Below are 18,718 nucleotides of genomic sequence, written 5' to 3' on the forward strand. Positions count from 1 at the left end.
GGCTGTAATGGTCGAGAAGGAAGTCTCCAGGGGAGGCCCCCTGGGTGGGATCTGTGCTTGGCCCTCTCTTGTTGAACATTTTTATCGCTGACTTGGATAAAGATACAAATGGTACCCAATTTTCAGCTGACCCAGAGCTGGGATGTATAGCTAACACACTGTGTGGCAGAGTCGGGTTCTAAGAAGATTTTGATTGGTTAGCATTGGATTCAATCTAGTAAGATTAAAAAAAAAAACAAAACTTGGATTCAAAAAATCAGTTTCACAAGTGCAAGATGGGAAAGGTCTAGTTAAATAGTATTTAGGGGTTTCTAGTTGCCTGTGCGCTCAATAGGAATCAGCAGTGACAGCCAGAAAAGCTCCTTGTGACACTGGTTTTCAGTAAGAGGCAGAGCTTCCAGGAAGAGATGGGTGTCTCTGCCAGCAGCCTTTGTGCCCAGTTTGGGCATCACACATGAAGAATTAGCTAGCTGGAGAATGTCCAGAGAGGGGCAACCCAAATAGGAAGGGGCCCCGAGTCCCGTGTCAAATGAGGAATGAGCCGGGCACGGTTAGCCTGGCGAAGAGAAGGCTAGGAGAGGGGGTGAGCATCATGTGAAGGGGAACTAAACTGGTTCTCTTTGAAGCCAGGAGGCTAAGTGGAAGCTGCAGAGAGAGAGGAAACTTCCCAACAATGAGAGCCACCCAGACGTCCATCATCCTGCTTCTAGGGATGGCGGGTTTCCTCTCGTTGCATTCTTTAAGCAGTTGGCAGAACATGCATGACAAGCGGCACGTTGTAGCAGAGATTCTGTTCCTGGATGCCTCAAACCACATGGCCCCAGAGATCCCTTTCAACTCTCAGGTTCTTTGATTAAAGCAATAGATTTTCATTAAAGCTTCTTTTTCACTCACACATGGGAAAGTTTTTAAAGCCTGTGGCAAAAATTGCTGCTGGCTGTGATGGTGTTCAGGCCACAACAGGAGGCAGTCTTGTGGGCATCCCTGGCAGAGCAAGCTTTTATCAGTTGGCATTCTGCCGTGGTCTCATCACTCCTTCTAGTCGAAAGCCGTAATTAAAAATTCTTCATTCGGTGCCTACCTGCTGCCTCCCTACTTTCCCAACTCTTCTCCATCTTGAAAAGACTCTTAGGAGAACTTACTATCCCATCAATTGTTGTTCTTTAGCTCTTCTCTGGTCCTCAGCCAAAGTTATTTACTCTCATTTTTGACATTTCTGTCTTCCACACTATTAGCAGTGTGGCTTCTGACCTCATCACTCTACTTACTTGCCAAATCCAACGGCTTTTCCTCAATCTTTTATACTTCTTGACTTCTTTAACATTTGACATTTGTATCATTCTCTCCTGAGGGACACTTTCTCCTTCGAGGGTTTGTTTTTATAGTTTTGGTTTTTTTCCTAAAAACCCTTATCTTCTGCCTTCGTGTCAATTCTTTTTTTTAATCCTCACCTTCTACCTTAGAATCAATACTGTGTATTGGTTCCAAAGCAGAAGAGTGGTGAGGGCTAGGCAATGGGGGTGAAGTGACTTGCCCAGGGTCACCCAGCTAGGAAGTGTCTGAGGCCAGATTTGAACCCAGGACCTCCTTTCTCTAGGCCTGGCTCTCCATCTACTGAGCCAGCCAGCTGCCCCCCTTAGTATCAGTTCTAAGACAGAAGAACATCAAGGTTCCCCCCCCCCCCCCCGACTCTAGGCCTGGTGCTCTATCTATTGTGCAACTGGCTGCCCTGATACTTAATAACTATGATTCTGGGCAAACTGGTGTTTTCATCTGTAAAATGAGAATAATGCTTGCACTGTTCACCTCTCAGGTTATTATAGGGAAGTGCTTTGTAAACCTGAAAGTGCTATTTGAGTGCAAGCTGCAATCATTAATAAACCACTGGTGATATATTCATTACTAGAGTGTTTGGAGTGCCTTCTTAAGGAGTCATAGGAAGGAAGAGAAGGATGGAAGAAAAGAAGTCAATCGAGCCTTGGGCAAATCACGGAATCTCTTCTGGACCCTCCTGTATCTTCTTTCAAATGAGAGGATTGGAGATGGCTCTAGATTGATGATCTAGAACAGTGGTTCCCAAACTTTTTTGGCCTACCGCCCCCTTTCCAGAAAAAATATTACTTAGCACCTCCTGTCACATATTATCACCACCCCCTTAGTTATTCACCGCCTCCCTGGATCTCTGCAGCACCCACCAGGGGGCAGTGGTGCCCACTTTGGGAATCACTGATCTAGAACTTTGAGCTTTGGTTATAAAGAAGGGAAAGGAAAGACTGATGACTGAAGACAACTGCAGGCATGTGGCCTGAATTGTAGAAATAGCTCTCTGGAAACCCTAGACTAATGAGGCAGATTCGTTGTGACTCACCAAAAAAGCCAAGGACAATTAGAAAGCTCTGATTGACTTTGGAAAGACATTATGTTCTTTATCCAGTGGAATCATGCTTCAGAATGGCAAAAATGGCTCCTACCCTTGGACTCAAGTTCTCACTGCTAGGCAGGTGCCCCAAGGATGTTAAGGACCAAAAGAAATGTCTCGTATTCACTGCAACATTCATTGCAGCATTTTTTGGTTGTCGCAAAGGACTGAAAACAAAGAAGGTGCCCACGAATTGGAGAATGACTAAACAGATTATGGTCTGCCAACTTGAGAAACTATGAATATGAAGATTTCAGAATGTTAACACGGCATCCACAACAGCCCGAGTGGCCGTCCACTGCACCGAGAGTGCTGGCCTTCCATAGGTAGGGAAACCTTCTGCCCTGGAGAGCACAGGTGGAATATTGTGTTCACTTTGGAGTGCCACGCTTGAGGAAGTGAGAGGTGAAGGGTACAAGCATTATTCTCATTTTCTAGATGAAGAAACCGAGTGTGGCCAGAACCGTAAAGCCGTTGAGTAGCCAGGTGTCATTTCTGCCTCCTCGCCTAGCCTGGAAGCTCTCCGAAGGCAGAGACCATGCCTCATCCTTCCCTTTGTATCAAGGTTGGCTCTCAGCAGGGAAAAGAGATGGTTCCAGGGTTGGGATAATGAACATTCAGTCTTTTTAGGGGCTGCTAAGTTGGACCATGTCCAGGGGGAGGAGAATCAGGATGGAGAAGGGCACTGAATCCATGCCAAGAGAGGATGGGGCTGAAGGAAGCAGGGATGTTTTCACCTAAAGAAGAGAGAGGATTAAGGTGTAGAGGATGGCATCTTCAAATATTTGCCCAGCTGTCAGGCGGAAGAGGAATCTGACTTGTTCTCTTTGGTCACCATGGGAGCTATCTGGGTAGAAGCAATGGAAGGAAGTTTGCAATTGGGCAAATTTGGGTTTGACGTAAGGGAAAATTTCTTCAGAGTTAGATCTGTCTAGAAGCGGAATGGGTTGCTTGGAGAGGAGATTATGGGCTTCCCCCCTCCCCTCCGCCCCCCCACTTGAAGTTTTCAAGCAGAGGCAGGATGGCCATATAATCAAGTTGGGAAGATCCCTTCTTTTGGTATGGGCAGGGCTCCTAGGTCCCTAAGACCCCCTTTACCTCTTACAGTTCTGGGAGTCTGTGACCAGACTCAAAGCCTTTCTGATCACAGAACTTGCCAGAACTCCCGGTCACTTCCTCTCACCAAGGCGAGGAGTCTGACTAGGACTTTGTGGGAAGATTCAGTGTGGAAATAGTTGATTATATGCCTAGTGACGCAAGGAAGGATGGAGCCCTGACCATCCATACTCTGTAGAACGACAGGATAATAATATCCGCATATCCCATGGTTGTGCTATTAGGACGTACAATATGCTATCAGCTTGACTTGTCTTTCCCTTAAGAAGGAAACTCCAGTTTATTTGTTTGTTTTTTAAGCCCTTTCCTTCTGCCTTGGAATCAATACTGTGATGTTTTGAGGCCAATGGAAGGAGCTTGAGTGGTTTTTGCCACTTTGTGTTTTATTTTACTTATTTATTTTTTTTAAGCCCTTAACTTCTGTGTATTGGCTCCTTGGTGGAAGAGTGGTAAGGGTGGGCCATGGGGGTCAAGTGACTTGCCCAGGGTCACACGGCTGGGAAGTGGCTGAGGCCAGATTTGAACCCAGGATCTCCCGTCTCTAGGCCTGGCTCTCCATCCACTGAGCTACCCAGCTGCCCCCCCCCCTCCCCACCCCATTTGTGTTTTAGAATAATCACCTGCTCTCTTGGGATGCAGATGCAGCCATTTTACCTTTCCATCATCTTATTTGGGCCTCCCCTTCTCTCCCCCGACGACGTCCCTGCCCTAGTTCAGGCCCTCTTCCCCTGGCTTTGGCCTTCTCCTGGTCTCCTTGCTTCCAGTCTCTTCCTTTTCCAATCTGTCATCTGCTGAGCTGCCAAACAAATATTGCCATTCAGCTCTCCTGCTCCCAAACGTTCAGTGGATCTCCCTTCTAGGGCCATAGAAATGGAGAATCATAAGCCCTCTCCCGTCTGGCTCCTCCTGGGAGAGAAGTCCTTTCCTCTGCCCACTCGAGGCCCACTGAATTGCTTACCAAATTGTCATGGGTCAGCGGCCCTTAGTGAGTGTGTGGTGGATGTGTCGAGGCATCCTGAGGGTTGCGGAAGAAGTCGGGGCCTCAAGATCCACGTGACCACCCTGGGGAGAGCAGACGAGAGGCCGTGCTGGGCGGGAGACAAGGCAGAATAGTGTCTGCTTTCAGGGGCTGCACGCACACAAGTGATTGGAATACTAAGGCAAGTTTTGTGAACGTCGCCGAGAGGAGGCAGCATTACCTGAGCCTGGAAGGACGGGCTCTCGAGTAGACTTCGAACAGGGCATTGCAGATGTACACGTTGCTCCAGTTTCCTCATCTGTTAACTGGGGATGGTAACAGTGTCTCTCCCAGGGTTGGAGGGACGACGACCCTCTGAGACAGAGGCTTTGCTGTCTTAAAATCTGCCTCCTAGCAAGGAGGGGACACTCGCCACTCCTGCTTTCATTTCCCACCGACCCCCTGACCTCTCCCAGCCCCCACGTTTCTTTCCTATCCTTCCATATCAGTAAGCCTCTGTACTACTTATCGAGCATTTCTTGGCTGGATCACCCATGCCGAGGAGCTTTGAGCTCATTTTTTTTTTAAAACCCTTCAATACTATATAGTGGCTCCAAGGCAGAAGTGACTTGCCCAGGGTCACCCAGCTGGGAAGTGTCTGAGGCCAGATTTGAACCCAGGATATCCTATCTCTAGGCCTGGCTCTCAATCCACTGAGATACCCAACTGCCCCCACATAGTAAATTCTTAATAATTGTTTATTGTTAGATTTTTTAAAATTCATTTTTTAAAAACCCTAATATCTTTATATATCCTTCTATATTAATTTTTTTATTTGTTACAGGGCTAGGCAATGGGGGTTAAGTGACTTGCCCAAGGTCACACAGCTAGGAAGTGTCTGAGGCCAGATTTGAACCCAGGACATCCTGTCTCTAGGCCTGGCTCTTGGTCCACTGAGCCACCTAGCTGCCCCTCCCCACCTTTTTTTTACCTTTCCCTTCCATCTTAGAATTAATACTATATATTAGTTCCAAGGTAGAGGAGCAGTAAGGGCTAGGTAATGGGGGTTAAGTGACTTGCCCAGGACCACACAACTAGGAAGTATCTGAAGCCAGCCTGGTACCTCCTGGCTACCCCTCTGGTATTTATGAAGTACCTACTATGTGCTGGGCACTGTGTGCCAGGCACTGGGGATTCAAATGTGAAGAATGAAACAACCCCCACTCACTCCCAAGGAGCACAGGAATGACCACAAAGGATCTTCAGAGCAGGGGAACACAAGGTCATTGGGAGGGAGCCTCTGAGCCCCTATTGGGTTGATCAGCCACAGCCAGACCCGGTCTGTGGCCCTGCCTGCCATTTTGGTTCCTGTTGAGGACAAAGAATGACGACCAAGCAGAAGTGGGGGTGGGGCTAAAGGAGGAAAGGCCTCGTTTAGAAGATGTGCCCCAGTCTCATCTTGAAGGAAGAGAAGGATGGAGGCCAAGGCAAGGGAGGAGGGAGGGCCCGGGGCCCATGTCTGGCTCATAGCCGGCGCTTCATAAACGCTGGTAGATCGATTAACGATGGCAGCTGGATGCCAGCCTCCTCTTGAAGACCGACTTTGGAGCAGGTTTCAGTTTATCTGACTCTCTGCCAGGTTTCAGACTTGTGAAATGCCTAATAGATTAGCATCTCACAGGCTTTTAAAAAAATAACAATAAAAAATCAGAGCTGTAATTGTCTCTGGATCCCTGCGGCCATTTTCAGGTGGCTCACCTTGGGAGAAGAAGGAGCAGGCCATCCCCGTGGACCCAGGACTGTCTTCCAGGGTGAAATGAAGGTCTGGCCCTTAGACAACTCGCTCATCCTCAGAATGTCTCCAGGAATCTTCCAGTTGAACCTCTGCTCCGTTGGCCGGTTTCACTTCTTGGAAGTGGCCTCAGAAGATGGCTTGGGCTCACTTCAGCCCAAGTTGCAAGATGCTTATCACATCAGTGGATCAAGTCTTCAAAGGGATTCCACCCTGAAGAGACTTCAGAGGAAGATCTGCCTCTTCTGGGGGGAGGCAGTTTCCACTGGTGTTGGGGAGAGGGGCTCTCCCTCCCTCCCTGGCCGTCTCCGTCTCTCTCCCTCCAAACCTTCTCCACACTGCCGGGATTGTGGAAGAAGGGGGCGCATTCCTAGACACCAACTCACTGCTGGCTATAGGAGAGGAGCTGTGTGAGGTGGCAGGAGGCATTATGTTCAAAGGCTCTGGGCGAGGGCTGCTCACCACGCCGGCTCATTCCAGGCTAATCTGGGGTCCCCTCCCCTTATCAGATAAATGAAAGGGGCACCTCATAAATAGTTTGGGGAGCAGTACTTGGCCCTCGGCCTGGGCCTGGGCATGGGGACTCTTTGTTCAGTCTGCATTGGACCAAGACCGGGCCGGCAGACCAGCGAGGGACCCGAGGTCCAGAGAAAGGAATGAATCCAAGGCATATGGATGGATTTGTGGCACAATGGGTAGAGCGCCAGCGTAGGGTCAGGAAGATCTGAGTTCAAATCCACCTTCAGACACTTTCTAGCTGTGCAATTCTGGGCAAGTCATTTACCCCATTTGTCTCGTTCCCCCATCTGTAAAATGGCAAACTAGGATCTTTGCCAAGAAACCCCCAAATGAGGCCCCAGGTCAGACACAACTGAAAACAATTAAAAACCGACCATCAGCATTATTAATGTGAGCTACTACACACTTAGACTTCTCCAGCAGTGCCCGTCCCAGCATGCAGGATTCTTGAATGGCCTAACCTTCCCTCCCTCCTGCCCTGCCAGCCTGCCAGATGAGGCCCTTCTCTTATTGGGTCTTTCTCAGATGGTCCATCTCCTGCCAACCTTTGATCTTCCTTCATGAGGGCTTCTGGAGGCTATTCGTGGCCCCCCCAGCATCTCCCTGCTGGCCTTTGGCTCACCTGATGTTTGCATTCTTCAGAGATTGTGGAGTCCTGTGTGTTGTGGAATCTTTATTCAGTGATGAGGTACAGCCACTAGGGGGGGCCTCCAGGCTGGTGTTTTTTGGGGTTTAACCCCAACTTCCTGCCTTAGAATCATTTCCAAGGCAGAAGAGTGGAAAGGGTTAGGCAGACCGGGGTAAGTGACTCGCCCAGGGTCACACAGCCAGGAAGTGTTTGTGACAAGATTTGAACCCAGGTCCTCTCAACTCCAGGCCTGTGGCTCCCAATCAGGTATTCTTTCTACTACTGCATGTTGCCCTTAAGCATTTATTGCCGGCTTGCTGTGTACAAGGCCCTGATCTATTGGGGGTAGGGGGCAGTAGGGGTTGTAAAGAAGAATAGGTACAATCTGTGCTCCGAAGGAAGGGAAATCGGTCAAGTGTGGCAGCTCAATGTCAGGGGAGGGACAGGAGCCTAAGGAGGACAAGCGATTGGCCCAGGGTCAGGGAGTCAGCATTTGAACCCAGCTCTTTGGACTCCCAATGCAGGGAGGCTTCTTAGGGCATAGAAGCAGCCTGGGTAAATGGACTTTGCCAAGGTCCCTGAGGCTTGGGAAAGCCGAGCCTCTCAGAGCCTCCAGGGAAGATTCCTAAAAATCCATTGAAGAGCTTTTGTTTTCTGTCTCCGGTTTCCCCCTTAGCCGCCGTCCCCTCCCCCCCCCCCCAAAGGAATCTCCTAAAACAAAGAACTGAGGAGAGGGAAGGAGGGAAAGGAAGAGCCTAGATTCAGTTACGATTACCTGACAAATACTGCCTCCTGGGGCCTCCCAGTCACCCTGGGATCTCCATTTTACAGTTGGGGAAACTGAGGTGAGACAGAGGGGAAGTGATTCCCCCAGCCTGTAAGTTTGGAGTCTTCCTCAGTTAAATCTAGGGAAGGCTTCATGGAGGTGGAGGTATTTGGGCTGAATCTTGAGGAATGGGGAGGTTCTTCCTAGGAGAGAGGGGCTTCCAGGTGGAAACCCAGGTGCTGGGGCTGAGCTGGTCAGAGACACTGAGGCAGGGGATTGCCGTGAAGGAATCCTGGGCTTTGGTGCTGATGCGGGGCCCCCAGGAGCCTCCGTTTCTTCCAGGCACGCTTTTGGGGGAGGCGTTTCGGGCGCCTTAAAGAGCTGCAGGAGAGGGAGCTCGCGGAGTCCCGGACCCCCGGAGTAGACCTCGGGGGTTCCCGGGAGCCGGAGAGGTCATCCAGGCCAAGCGGGGCATTTTACAGAGGAGGAAACCGAGGCTCGCCAAGCAAATAGCATTAGCGCGAGGGCCCCGGCCTTCAGACCAAATCTCGGCCAGGTGAGCACCTGGGGGGCCGCGGGCCCCGATTTCTCTGAGCCCTTTTTTCCGCAGCTGGGGCCAACTCTCCAGCCCCCAGCCCGCACGTTCTGTCCCCTCCCTCCCTCGGGGCGCAGCCCCTCCCCTTCCTCCCCAGCCCTGGGGGGCGGGGCCGAGCCGAGAGCTCCCTTGACAGCCCGCCCGGGCCGGAGGGAATGCCCTGCACCTCTGGGAGAGGCGGCCCTTGCCGCAGCCGTCACCGCAGCCGCCGCCGCTGGTTCGGGGCCGGAGCCCCCGGCGGCCCCGAGCCCTGGCCCTCCTCCAGCCCCGGAGGCAGAGGTGAGGGAGGGCGGGACGGCCCTGCCATGTAGCAGCTCGGGACAGGTTCTCGGAGCCTGCGGAGCGAGCGCGCGTTCGGAGATGGGGGCTTACTGGTCTGGCCCGGCTGACTCCGCTTCTAAAGACCCTTTTCGGTGAGTGCCCCTCCCCCGGCTTCCCGCGGGGGCTGGGCTGGGAGAGGGGCGAAGGCTTGTGGCCGGGGCCGCCAGGGTGGGGGGGGGAGTGCCCTGGCGTGCCTGAGGCAGTGGGGGGCCCGTGCTAAGGCCTCTCTGAGCTCCTGGCTAGGGACGAGGAAATGGAGACTTGGATCTCCCGGGGGAGAGTGACTCGGGGTGCAGAGGCCGGGACCGCTCGGGTTTGCTTAGGGAAAGCCTCGCGCCCCTTGGGAAGGTGCCCGAGGCCGCTGGGGTCACGCGGGGCGCCTTGAGCCCTTTCCTAGACTGTGGGGGGGGGGTTTCCCGGGGGATCCTGCCTCCCTCCTCCTCTTCCCCTCCCCCACCTCCATTCGGCCCCCTCCCCCAGCCTTCTCTGCTGGGAGTCCCGCACCTCCGCAGCTGTTTCACGGGGAAGTGACCCAAAGGAGTGGGGGCGGGGTCTCTCTCCTGTGGAACTCTGGGAAGGGAGGGGCTCAGGTCTGTTTTGGAGTGGGCGAGGTACGGCCGGTTTACACCTGGCCCCACCCCACCCATCCCAGGGCTGTGGCCGCTGTAGGGGGTTTCAGGCCCCGAGGACCTTCCCGGCTTTGTGGTGCGCAGGTTTGGGGACGCCTCCAACTTGCAGGTGGCCCGGGTCACCCGAGTTCGGAATGGAGCGGGCCCGGGCTGGCCATTGGGCAGGTGAAAAGAGGGGGAGCCCTCAGGAAAGGGGCGCACGGCCCTCCAGGGCCTCCCAGAATTCTGTGGTTTGGGCTCCGAGGGGAAGGTGCCGGAGCAGGGATCAGCCCATTCCTTCCCATGCCCGGCCAGCTGCGGTCCCAGAGCCAGTTCCTTGGGGGTTCCCTCTGCCCCAGGGCCTCGCCTTTGTATTTTCTCTTGCTGGGGCAGCGAAGTGGGGACAGGGCCAAGCCTGCAGCAGCGTCGGGCCCCCTTGGCAGCTCACTGAACCCGTCCTTAACTCCCAGGGCGCTTGGCCCTTTCAACGCCAGGGCTATCAGCCTGCTAGTTGCTGGTTGGTAGTACCTCCTAGTGCCTGGTGTAAAGGGCGGGCAGAGGGGATGTGTCCCCAGGCCTCCCAGGTGATTCCTCCAGAGAGGGCCAGAGACCCAAAGGCTGGCTCACCTTAGGTCTGGACGTTCCCTTTCCCCATCGAATGAAAGCCGTCTCCAGGGAAAGGGGCTCTTCATCCAGGAGCGGCTCCTCCCCAGGCCTCAGTTTCCTTTCTGTAAAATGAGAGGAGTGGGCTAGCTGGGCCCCCCGGGCTGCTCTTAGCTGTCTCTTCCTTGCTCTTGTGACTTGGGGCTCCTTTTTTTCCTCCGTCTTCTATCTCACTGGGCTGCCCTAATGATAGGGAGCACTTCTATAGCATGAAAAGGTTTGTAGAGTGCTTACAAATAGGACCTCATCAGAGCCAGCTGGCCAGCCCCCCCCCCCCAGATTATTAGGAAAATGCTTTGTAAATCGTGAACTATTATTAGATCTTATGCTGTATGGATCCCTCGCCCACATTTCTCTTAATCCTGAAGAAGGGGGGGGGTTCCCTCTTTCTCCCAGGAAGCCTCCCATCACTCTCCAAGCTGGCCTTTCCTCAGACTCAGCTCCTGACCTGAACAGTTCAATGTGGTGACACTCAGTGGCATCTGGCTGGCCTCTCTGTTTTCCCAGCTGGGAAGCCAGAGATAGTTAGGGCCCACCTGCCCCCTCCCCCACTCTACAGCCCTAGACCAGAACCTTGTGGAATTCCAGTGGCCTTCTGCCCCCATCCCTGGCCGCCTGAGCCCTTTCCCAGGAGTCCTTTTTCATCAGCAAGGCCTAGAGTCCACCCTGGAGCCTGAGGAGTGATGTAACCAGATTCCAGGGACAGGGAGAGCTCCTCTTCCATCTTGAAGGAATGTAATTGCCCTGTTTGGCGAGCCCTTGCCTATACTACACATAGCTGGTGTCTCACCCCTGCCCCCATAAAAACCATTTGGACTGGGCAGGTGTTGGAGTTGCAGAAGAATAAAACCCAAATTCGAATATTATTCCCATGCCAGGATTTGTCACTCCACTGGAAAAATTCACACCAGGGCTCCCCCAGTACGGTGAACTCAGGATTTGGTTTGTGTTCCCTAGCAGTTGGTGGAGAAGCCACCAGAAGCTGGGGAGTCAGAGCCCCAGGTCTGCTTCTGGGAGGCCCTAGGCAAGTCACCTGGGCTTTTAGGCCTTGATCTTCCTCATCTCAAAGTGAGTGTTGAGCCCTCAGTCCAGAGCCAGCTTTCTGTGATTTGTGTGACTGAAGGCAATTCACCTCACTTTCCAGGGTCCTCGTCTCTAAGATGTCAATAATAATACGTATGTGCGACCCAGGCCTGGCACTGGATTCTTCTAAGGATATCACAAAGCTGGATAGAAATGTGAGCTATTTGGTGTTAGGGAACCAGAGACTTCTGACGCCCATCTTTCAATCCTCTTGAAACCTGCCAGAATGCCCCCCTTTCCCCGCCCCCAAAGGTTTCTCTTTTCTGAGCAGAGTGTAGCTCTAGGGCATATTTTTGGTTGGCTCCAGCCCCCTAGACCCCAAAAGAGATTTAGAATGAAACTTCTGCCTATTCTGTTCTGCTCTGCCCATTGAAGTCCTAGAGAAGGGGATTTCTCTCTGGACATTCTTAGCTTCCATGTCTACTCTAGTCTGATTTTTCTAGGAAGATTGGGTATGTCCTGCTGCTCAGAGGAACTCGAGGCCAGACTTTGAGGGAACAAAGGATAGCCAACCTGTCTCATACTGCATTTTCTCCCATAGTGCCGGCACTCAGAGCAGAAGCATGACAGACATTGCAAAGACAAAAAGCAGGTGGTTTTTTCCCCAGACTATCTTCTCCTGTGCCTATGGGGAAGAAGAGAAAAGGGGAGACTTGGCATTGGGGCCCTCAGCTTGAAGCCAGGCGATTGGCTAAGCCATCTCCCCTTCCTCAACCTGTTTCACAAACATCTATAAAAAGAGGATGACGATGGCCATGGCAGTGACCCTGACTAGGGTGGGTTGTGGTGAACATCCAATGAGATGATGTCAATTATTTGCCAACTTTAAATTCTTGTAAAAACCGCAGCTCTTACCCTGACTTTCTGTTACTAGCACCATCCAAGGCCTAGACTCTGATCCCGGCCGACTGGCCTTGAGAAACCACATTAACCCTGCCTGGAGTAGTCTGAGTCCCCTCAGCTGGACCCACAGTGAGCCGCTGGTCCTCTAGGCCCGGAGTTCTTCCCTGGGAACCTTGAATTTGGGGTCCTTTTTGGATAACTAACTTCCTTTGAAATGCTATTTGATTTTACTTTGTGCGTTTACAAACATCTGACTGTCTAGGGATGGGGAGCCCCTTCTAAGGTTCATTTTGTTCAGTGATTCTCCTTATGATAAGAGCCCCACAAATGGGATTGTTTTGGCTCTCTGCAGAATTTAGGAGGCCTCGTGCATTTCTCAGTGCCTAATCTTGAGGCTCTTGGTCCTTTTTCTTCTGATTTCTCTTTCTCTTCTCCCTTCCTGCCTGCTTTATTAATGCACTTTATGTATACCCCTAGTGTCAGTTTCTTGGTGTTAGGGCCCCAAGCGAGCAGCCAGGGTTCTATTGCCAGGATTCAGGTTTCTGGACTGCTAAGACCTAGATAGTTTGTGTGAACAGAGCCATTGGGGGGCCCGGGGCCTGGAGGGCATCATAATACTACTTGAGTGGAAGTAATATTTTCTTTTCCAAAGTTAATTAGGAAACATCTTCTAAACCCTTTGAGACTTCTTTATAAAAAAAGAAACAAAAACCAACAAACCCTTCACCTTCTGGGGTAGCTCAGTGGATAGAGAGCCAGACTTAGAGATGGAAAGTCCTGGGTTCTCATTTGGGCTCAGACACTTCCTAGCTGTGTGACTCTAGGCAAGGCACTGAACCCCAATTGCCTACCACCTTATGTCTTGGAACTAATTTAGTATTAATTCCAAGATGAAAGATAAGGGTGAAATCAGTTCTAAGACAGAAGAGGGATAAGAGCTAGGCAAGATTAAGTGACTTGTCCACAGTCATATAGCTGGGAAGTGTCTGAACCCAGATTTGAACCCAGGTCCTCCAGACTCCAGGCCTGGCACTCTATCTCCTGTGCCACCTACTTGCCCCACATTTGGTCTTCTTCACTGGAGTTCTCTTTAGGCCATGTGGATCAAGAGAGAGCCATCAGGCCCTTATCTAGCTGCCTCCCACTGTCTCTGCTGTTCTTTGAATGCCCCTCCAGGTCTGTGCTTTGGCGGTTTATCTGGACTCGAAGGCTGGCCGTGGTGTGGCTGCATTCAAGTATTCCATAGCCTTGCCATGTGCCACTCTCGAGCGGGCATTCTTCAGAACAAGCTGACTCGTCTCCTGCTTGTCTGTACTCGCCTCTCCTGACACCCCTCCCTGCCTCGAGATCACCCAACCAGGGACGCTCTGGGAGCACAAAAGCAGGGCACTGGCAGCGAGGGCAGGACATGTTCTCATCCTCCCCCTGCCCTGGGGCCCAGGTACACATACCACGGGGAGGGTGTAACCGATCCCAGCTCTGGGCCTGGCCTGGCTGCGCTAAGGAGCCTGTCACGTGAGCCTCTCCTGAACACGAGCTCCTGTGGGCTGGCAAGTCGCAGAGGGACGTGGAGGCCATTTTACACACGGGAAAGCCGGCCTGGAGCCGTGAACCAGGTGTTACAACTACAGATCTGGACCCCCGCTAGGGAAGGTAAAATAAAAACCCCAAGGCTTGGGGATCAGGAGAGTTTCTTGAAGGAGCTGGTGTCCGAGCTAAGCCTTGAACCATAACGAATAGCATTTTGGGCAGGTGAAGTGCCCGGGTTGGAAGGGGGCGTCAGGAGACGAGGCTAGAAAGCAGGCGTTGCTCTGCTCTGGCCTGCTGCTGTTTCGAGGATGTTTTCTCTCCCAGCCAGATCATAAGATCTCAGAGGGCCTGAACCCCACACTTCAGTTCTGTCGACCCGTAGCTCTTTGTACAGCGTCATGCACGTAGCGATGGCATAGAATCCCAGAGGCCATCGGCCATCCCTCCAGAAGCGTTTCTGGCCAGTGCTCATGCAGGCTCTTTGAAGCTACCCATGGCCAGGGAGCCCAGTGCCTTCTGAGGCAGTCCACTCTGCTTGGCAGCTCAAAAGTGCCTGATAAATGCTGGTTCTTCGATTGCAGCTATTCCATTTTATCCATATTACTCCTTTTCTTTTAGAAAAAAGTCTGTTCCTTTTATTTTTTTAATTACACGTAGAAACAATTTTTATTGATTGTTTTCTGACATTTTGCAATTATTCGGATTCTCTCCCTCTCCCCAGATGGTAAATAATCTAATGCACGTTATGCCAGTGCTGTCATGCATTCTCTATTTCCATATTCCTCATCTCCTGAAAGAAAACACATATTACACATACAAAAAAAAATGACAGGAAGTGTATTCGTGTCCCAGTTTTCCCACATTTCTATTTCTCCTAAGAGTTGCAGGTAGCATTTAAAGACATTGTGAGTAAGGGAGCATAAGGCAATGTGAAGGAAGACTCTCCAGTGAGAGTTTGTTGCCGTTCAGCTATTTTCCAATCATGTCTGTCTCTTTGTGGCCCCATTTGGGGTTTCCCTCTTTTTTTTAATTATTATTTTATTTCATTACGTTTTTAATTTTTTTCCCCAGATTACATGTTGGTACAGTTTTCAAAGATTATTTTCTGGCATTTTCCCAACCATGATGTCTCCTTCCTTCGGACCTGTCCCCCTTCCCCAAGATGGCAGATATTGTGATACAGTTTGGACATGTTTTATCATATAGTACATATTTCCAGGTTTATCATGTTGTGAAAGAAGACACATAACACTCATGCAAGAGAAAAATTCATGGAGTAAACCAAGTGCAGAATGACATCTACACTCAGACTTGGTCAGTTCCTTCTGCTCTTTTTCATCATGAGAACTCTTGGAGCAGTCGTGGATCCTTGCAGTGCTGAGAATAGTTCTGTCATTCACAGCTGATCACCATACATTATTGCTGTTGTTGTATACCACGTGCTCCTGCTCACTTCATGCTGCATCATACAAGTCTTCCCAGGATTTTTTGTGATTGACCTCTTTGTCATTTCTTATGGCACAAAATGTTCCATTAGAGGCATACACCACAACTTGTTCAGCCATTTCCCAAGTGAAGGAATCCTTTCAGTCTTCAGTTCTTTGCTCCTCTAAAAAGAGCTGCTATAAATATTTTTGTGCAAGTAGGTTCTTTTCCCCCCTCTCTTTGAGCTCTTTGGAATATAGACGCAGTAGTGGTGGTATTGGTGAATACCCAGTTTTATGACCCTTTGAGTCTGGTTCTATATTGTGCTCCAGAGTGGTTGTATAATGGCACAGCTCTACTAGCAATGTATTAGTATCCCAGTTTTTTTTTCCACATCCCCTCCCTCACATTTATCAGTTTCCTTTTTAGCCAATCTGATAGATGTGAGGTGGTTGTTGGGATTTTCTTGACAGATTCTGGAGTGGTTTGCCTTTTCTGTTTCCAGCTTATTTTACAGACAAGGAAACTGAGGCAAACTGGGTAAAGTGATATGCCCAGGATCACCCAGCTAGTAAAGATCTGAAGCAGCATTTGAACTCAACTCTTCCTATCTCCAAGCCTGGTGCTCTATCCACAGTGCCATCTAGCTGCTCTAATAGGATGTCTGTCCCCAAATGAATTATACATACATATGTGTATGGATGACCATTTTGGAGAGATGAGGTCACAGATGGAAGAGAAACAAAGACCTGAGTTCAAATCCAGCCTCAGACACTTACTAGTATCTGTGGGGCTCTGAACAAGATGCTTAACCCTGGCTGCCTCAGCTTCCTCATCTGTAAAATGAATAATACCTTCCTTGCAGGGTTGTTGTGGAGATCATATGAGATCCTATTTCTAGTGATTTTCAAACCTTAGAGTTCTATCTCAGTGCTCACTAGGGGAAGCCTGAGCAGACCTTTCCATTGTGAGATTTCCCTCCAGCTCAGCTAGAATAGAAGAGGCTCATGGTGGGGCCTGAAGTAGACCAGAATGAAGTTATTTGAGCAAGCATGTGGTTGGCATCCCCTCAAGGAGGGCTCATCCTTAGAGGACTAACAACCCTGCCCCAAAAGTAAATATAAACTACAGACAGATGGAGTAGTTTCAGGGAGAGGGGGGCAAAAGCACCTGGTGAGCCTGGAAGAGCCTTTTCTGGGAGGTCACCTTTGAACTAACCTTCGAAGGGAGCCGGAGCATAAGAGGTATCATGAGCAGCGAGCAGGGGTAAGCTCTAGAGGTGTCTGGAGGCAGAGGAGACTGCAGCGCCTTCCAGAGAAGCCACGGGGAGAGTAAGCTTAAAATGGAAAATAATGGGGAAGTGTCAGAAAGAGAAAGGGAAGATCGAGAACACAGGGAGTCTGCAGAGTTATTTCTTTAATATGTTGATGGCTGTATTTTAATGTGATTGCTCTCCTTTTCAATTCTATGAATTATTTTTCACATTTAAAATCTTGAGAAGGGGTCCATAAGCTTCCTCCGAAGTCTGTCAGTAGACTCGATGCTCTCTCAAGCCCTTGATTCTAGCTTGAAAGCCATGCCTCTTGGTTGGCACGGGGATAATCCGGCCATCTTGAAGCCCCTGCCGGCACACACGTGGTCTCCAGCAAGTTGCAGAGGGCCTGAGTAGGGTCTCGTAGTTGTGTTGCCCAAGGATGGGCCGTAAGCTCGAGAGGCTCCTTCCTGGGCCCAGGCTCACCTACAGAACGTTCACATCCCCGACTTACTGACGTGGCCAGACACGTTCTGCGCTGGGGCACAAAGTAGGGGAGTGAAGAGGCAAAGCAGGTCTGAGAGAACCTCTGCTCTGTATGGAGAACAGAATAGGCCACGAGCTGAGTGGAAGCCCAGAACGCCGGATGCCAGCTTTGGGGTTGATGTTGGGAAGGGGAATTTGGTTTCTTCGTTTGACAGAAGCACCTTCCAAGCTGAATGCCCACTCAGCGCAGCACTGGTCATTGGCACCTGCATGGAGGAGTCACTCCGCCACAACCTTTCTTTCTTAGCTTTGATCTATAGAGGATTTAATTCCGTCTCTGCCCCAGCAGTACTGGCCTTGGAGACAGAAAACCTAGGGGTGAATGCCAGAGCCCTGGCTTCAGCACTCGATCAGCAGGCCTTTCACAAACTCTTCTGTGTGCCAAGCACGGCTACTGTTGTCCAGCTAACCATGACAGAGGTCAGTCTCCTCCTCAGGAGAATGGGAACATCCTTGTGCCAAGCACCTCCCGGGGTCGTTGGGAGGAAAGCCCCTCGATCTCCGTGGATGACTATGGCCAGTCGGTCCCCTGAACCAGGAGCAGCCCCTCGTGGCTGGCCGCCTTGGGAGGTCCCACCCCCAGGATTTGTCCATCTTCTCTTTCAGGTGTTCCGAATGTCAAGATCCTCTCACCAGCTGGTACTATGAAAAGGATGGGAAGCTCTACTGCCACAAGGACTACTGGAGGAAGTTTGGAGAGTTCTGCCATGGCTGCTCGCTGCTCATGACCGGCCCCGTCATGGTAAGGACTCTGCCTCCTCTCAGCCTTTTTCAGACGTAGATGCTAGCAAGGATCTCCAGTGGCTTGTGTGTGGCTCATCATTCCACTCGGGAAGGACCCCAGGAAATGAGGACCTAAGCTTTGAAATAAGTTGCCCCTTAAGACCTGAAGGAGGAGAGTCCCCATGACCTAGAACCAAGGAGCTTTATATAAAGGGGCCAAGTCACCGAGGGGGCTTGGAAAGGAGTGGAGGGTGAAGAGGAGGGAGGAAATCGGAGAAAAACTTTGGGAAAGAGATTAGACAAAGCCCTGACCAGCACTGCTCTGAAGCCCTTTTCATTCCCCTTCCCCCAATTGAGATGACAGTTTCTGTCCTCCAGGAACTTTGACTCTAAGGGAGGATACAATATGGGCAAAGGAGGGAGCAATGTGTGCAAGAAAATTTGATGAAGACAAGATCCCCTTCTCTAGAAGATCAGAGACAACTTCCCAGACAAAACAGGACCTGAGCTGAGTCTAATAGGGAGAGGAGAGGCTTTCCACTGGCCAAGCCAAAGGCATAATAATTGTTGGTTTGAGTAAGGCCTCCACAAGGCCTAGCACAGAGCTAGAAGAGGGCAGGACAGAGAGCTGGCCAGCAGGCCCTTTGCTGGGCGACCAGGCAGAGGCAGTGTGGTGGGGTGGTAAGAGGACAGGCAGCCTTTAAATCAGGAAGGCCAGCGAAGGCATTTCACCCCTCAGTGACTGAGGTGACCCCTTAAAGACAATCAGAGGCCCGAAAGGGAGCCAGACCAACAGCACCTTCCCAGTACCATGAGTCAGCCATCACCCTAACAAGCCCACCTTCTCCAGGCCAGAGCTCCTGGCTTGGCACTGATGCCTTACCTAGGAACATGAAGCAGCCTGCCCTGCAAAGCGAGGGATTGAACAGGA

The 18,718-nt window shown here is 51.0% G+C and overlaps 1 protein-coding gene across 2 annotated transcripts in view; it reads left to right on the forward strand.

Moving 5' to 3' along the window:
- Window positions 1–18,718, forward strand: part of LIMK2 (LIM domain kinase 2) — a 66,471-nt gene that overhangs the window by 26,481 nt on the left and 21,272 nt on the right. Inside the window, exons 1-2 of one of the 2 annotated variants that reach the window (XM_044674356.1) lie at window positions 9,007–9,206; window positions 17,671–17,806. In XM_044674356.1, coding sequence (XP_044530291.1) covers window positions 9,154–9,206; window positions 17,671–17,806 — 189 coding nt within the window. In that variant the 5' untranslated portion in view covers window positions 9,007–9,153. Of the gene's footprint in view, window positions 1–9,006; window positions 9,207–17,670; window positions 17,807–18,718 lie in introns of those variants that run through there. The other variant, XM_044674348.1, reaches the window with a different exon arrangement.

Source organism: Gracilinanus agilis, chromosome 1 (assembly GCF_016433145.1).
Source record: "Gracilinanus agilis isolate LMUSP501 chromosome 1, AgileGrace, whole genome shotgun sequence".
Taxonomy (NCBI): domain Eukaryota; kingdom Metazoa; phylum Chordata; class Mammalia; order Didelphimorphia; family Didelphidae; genus Gracilinanus; species Gracilinanus agilis.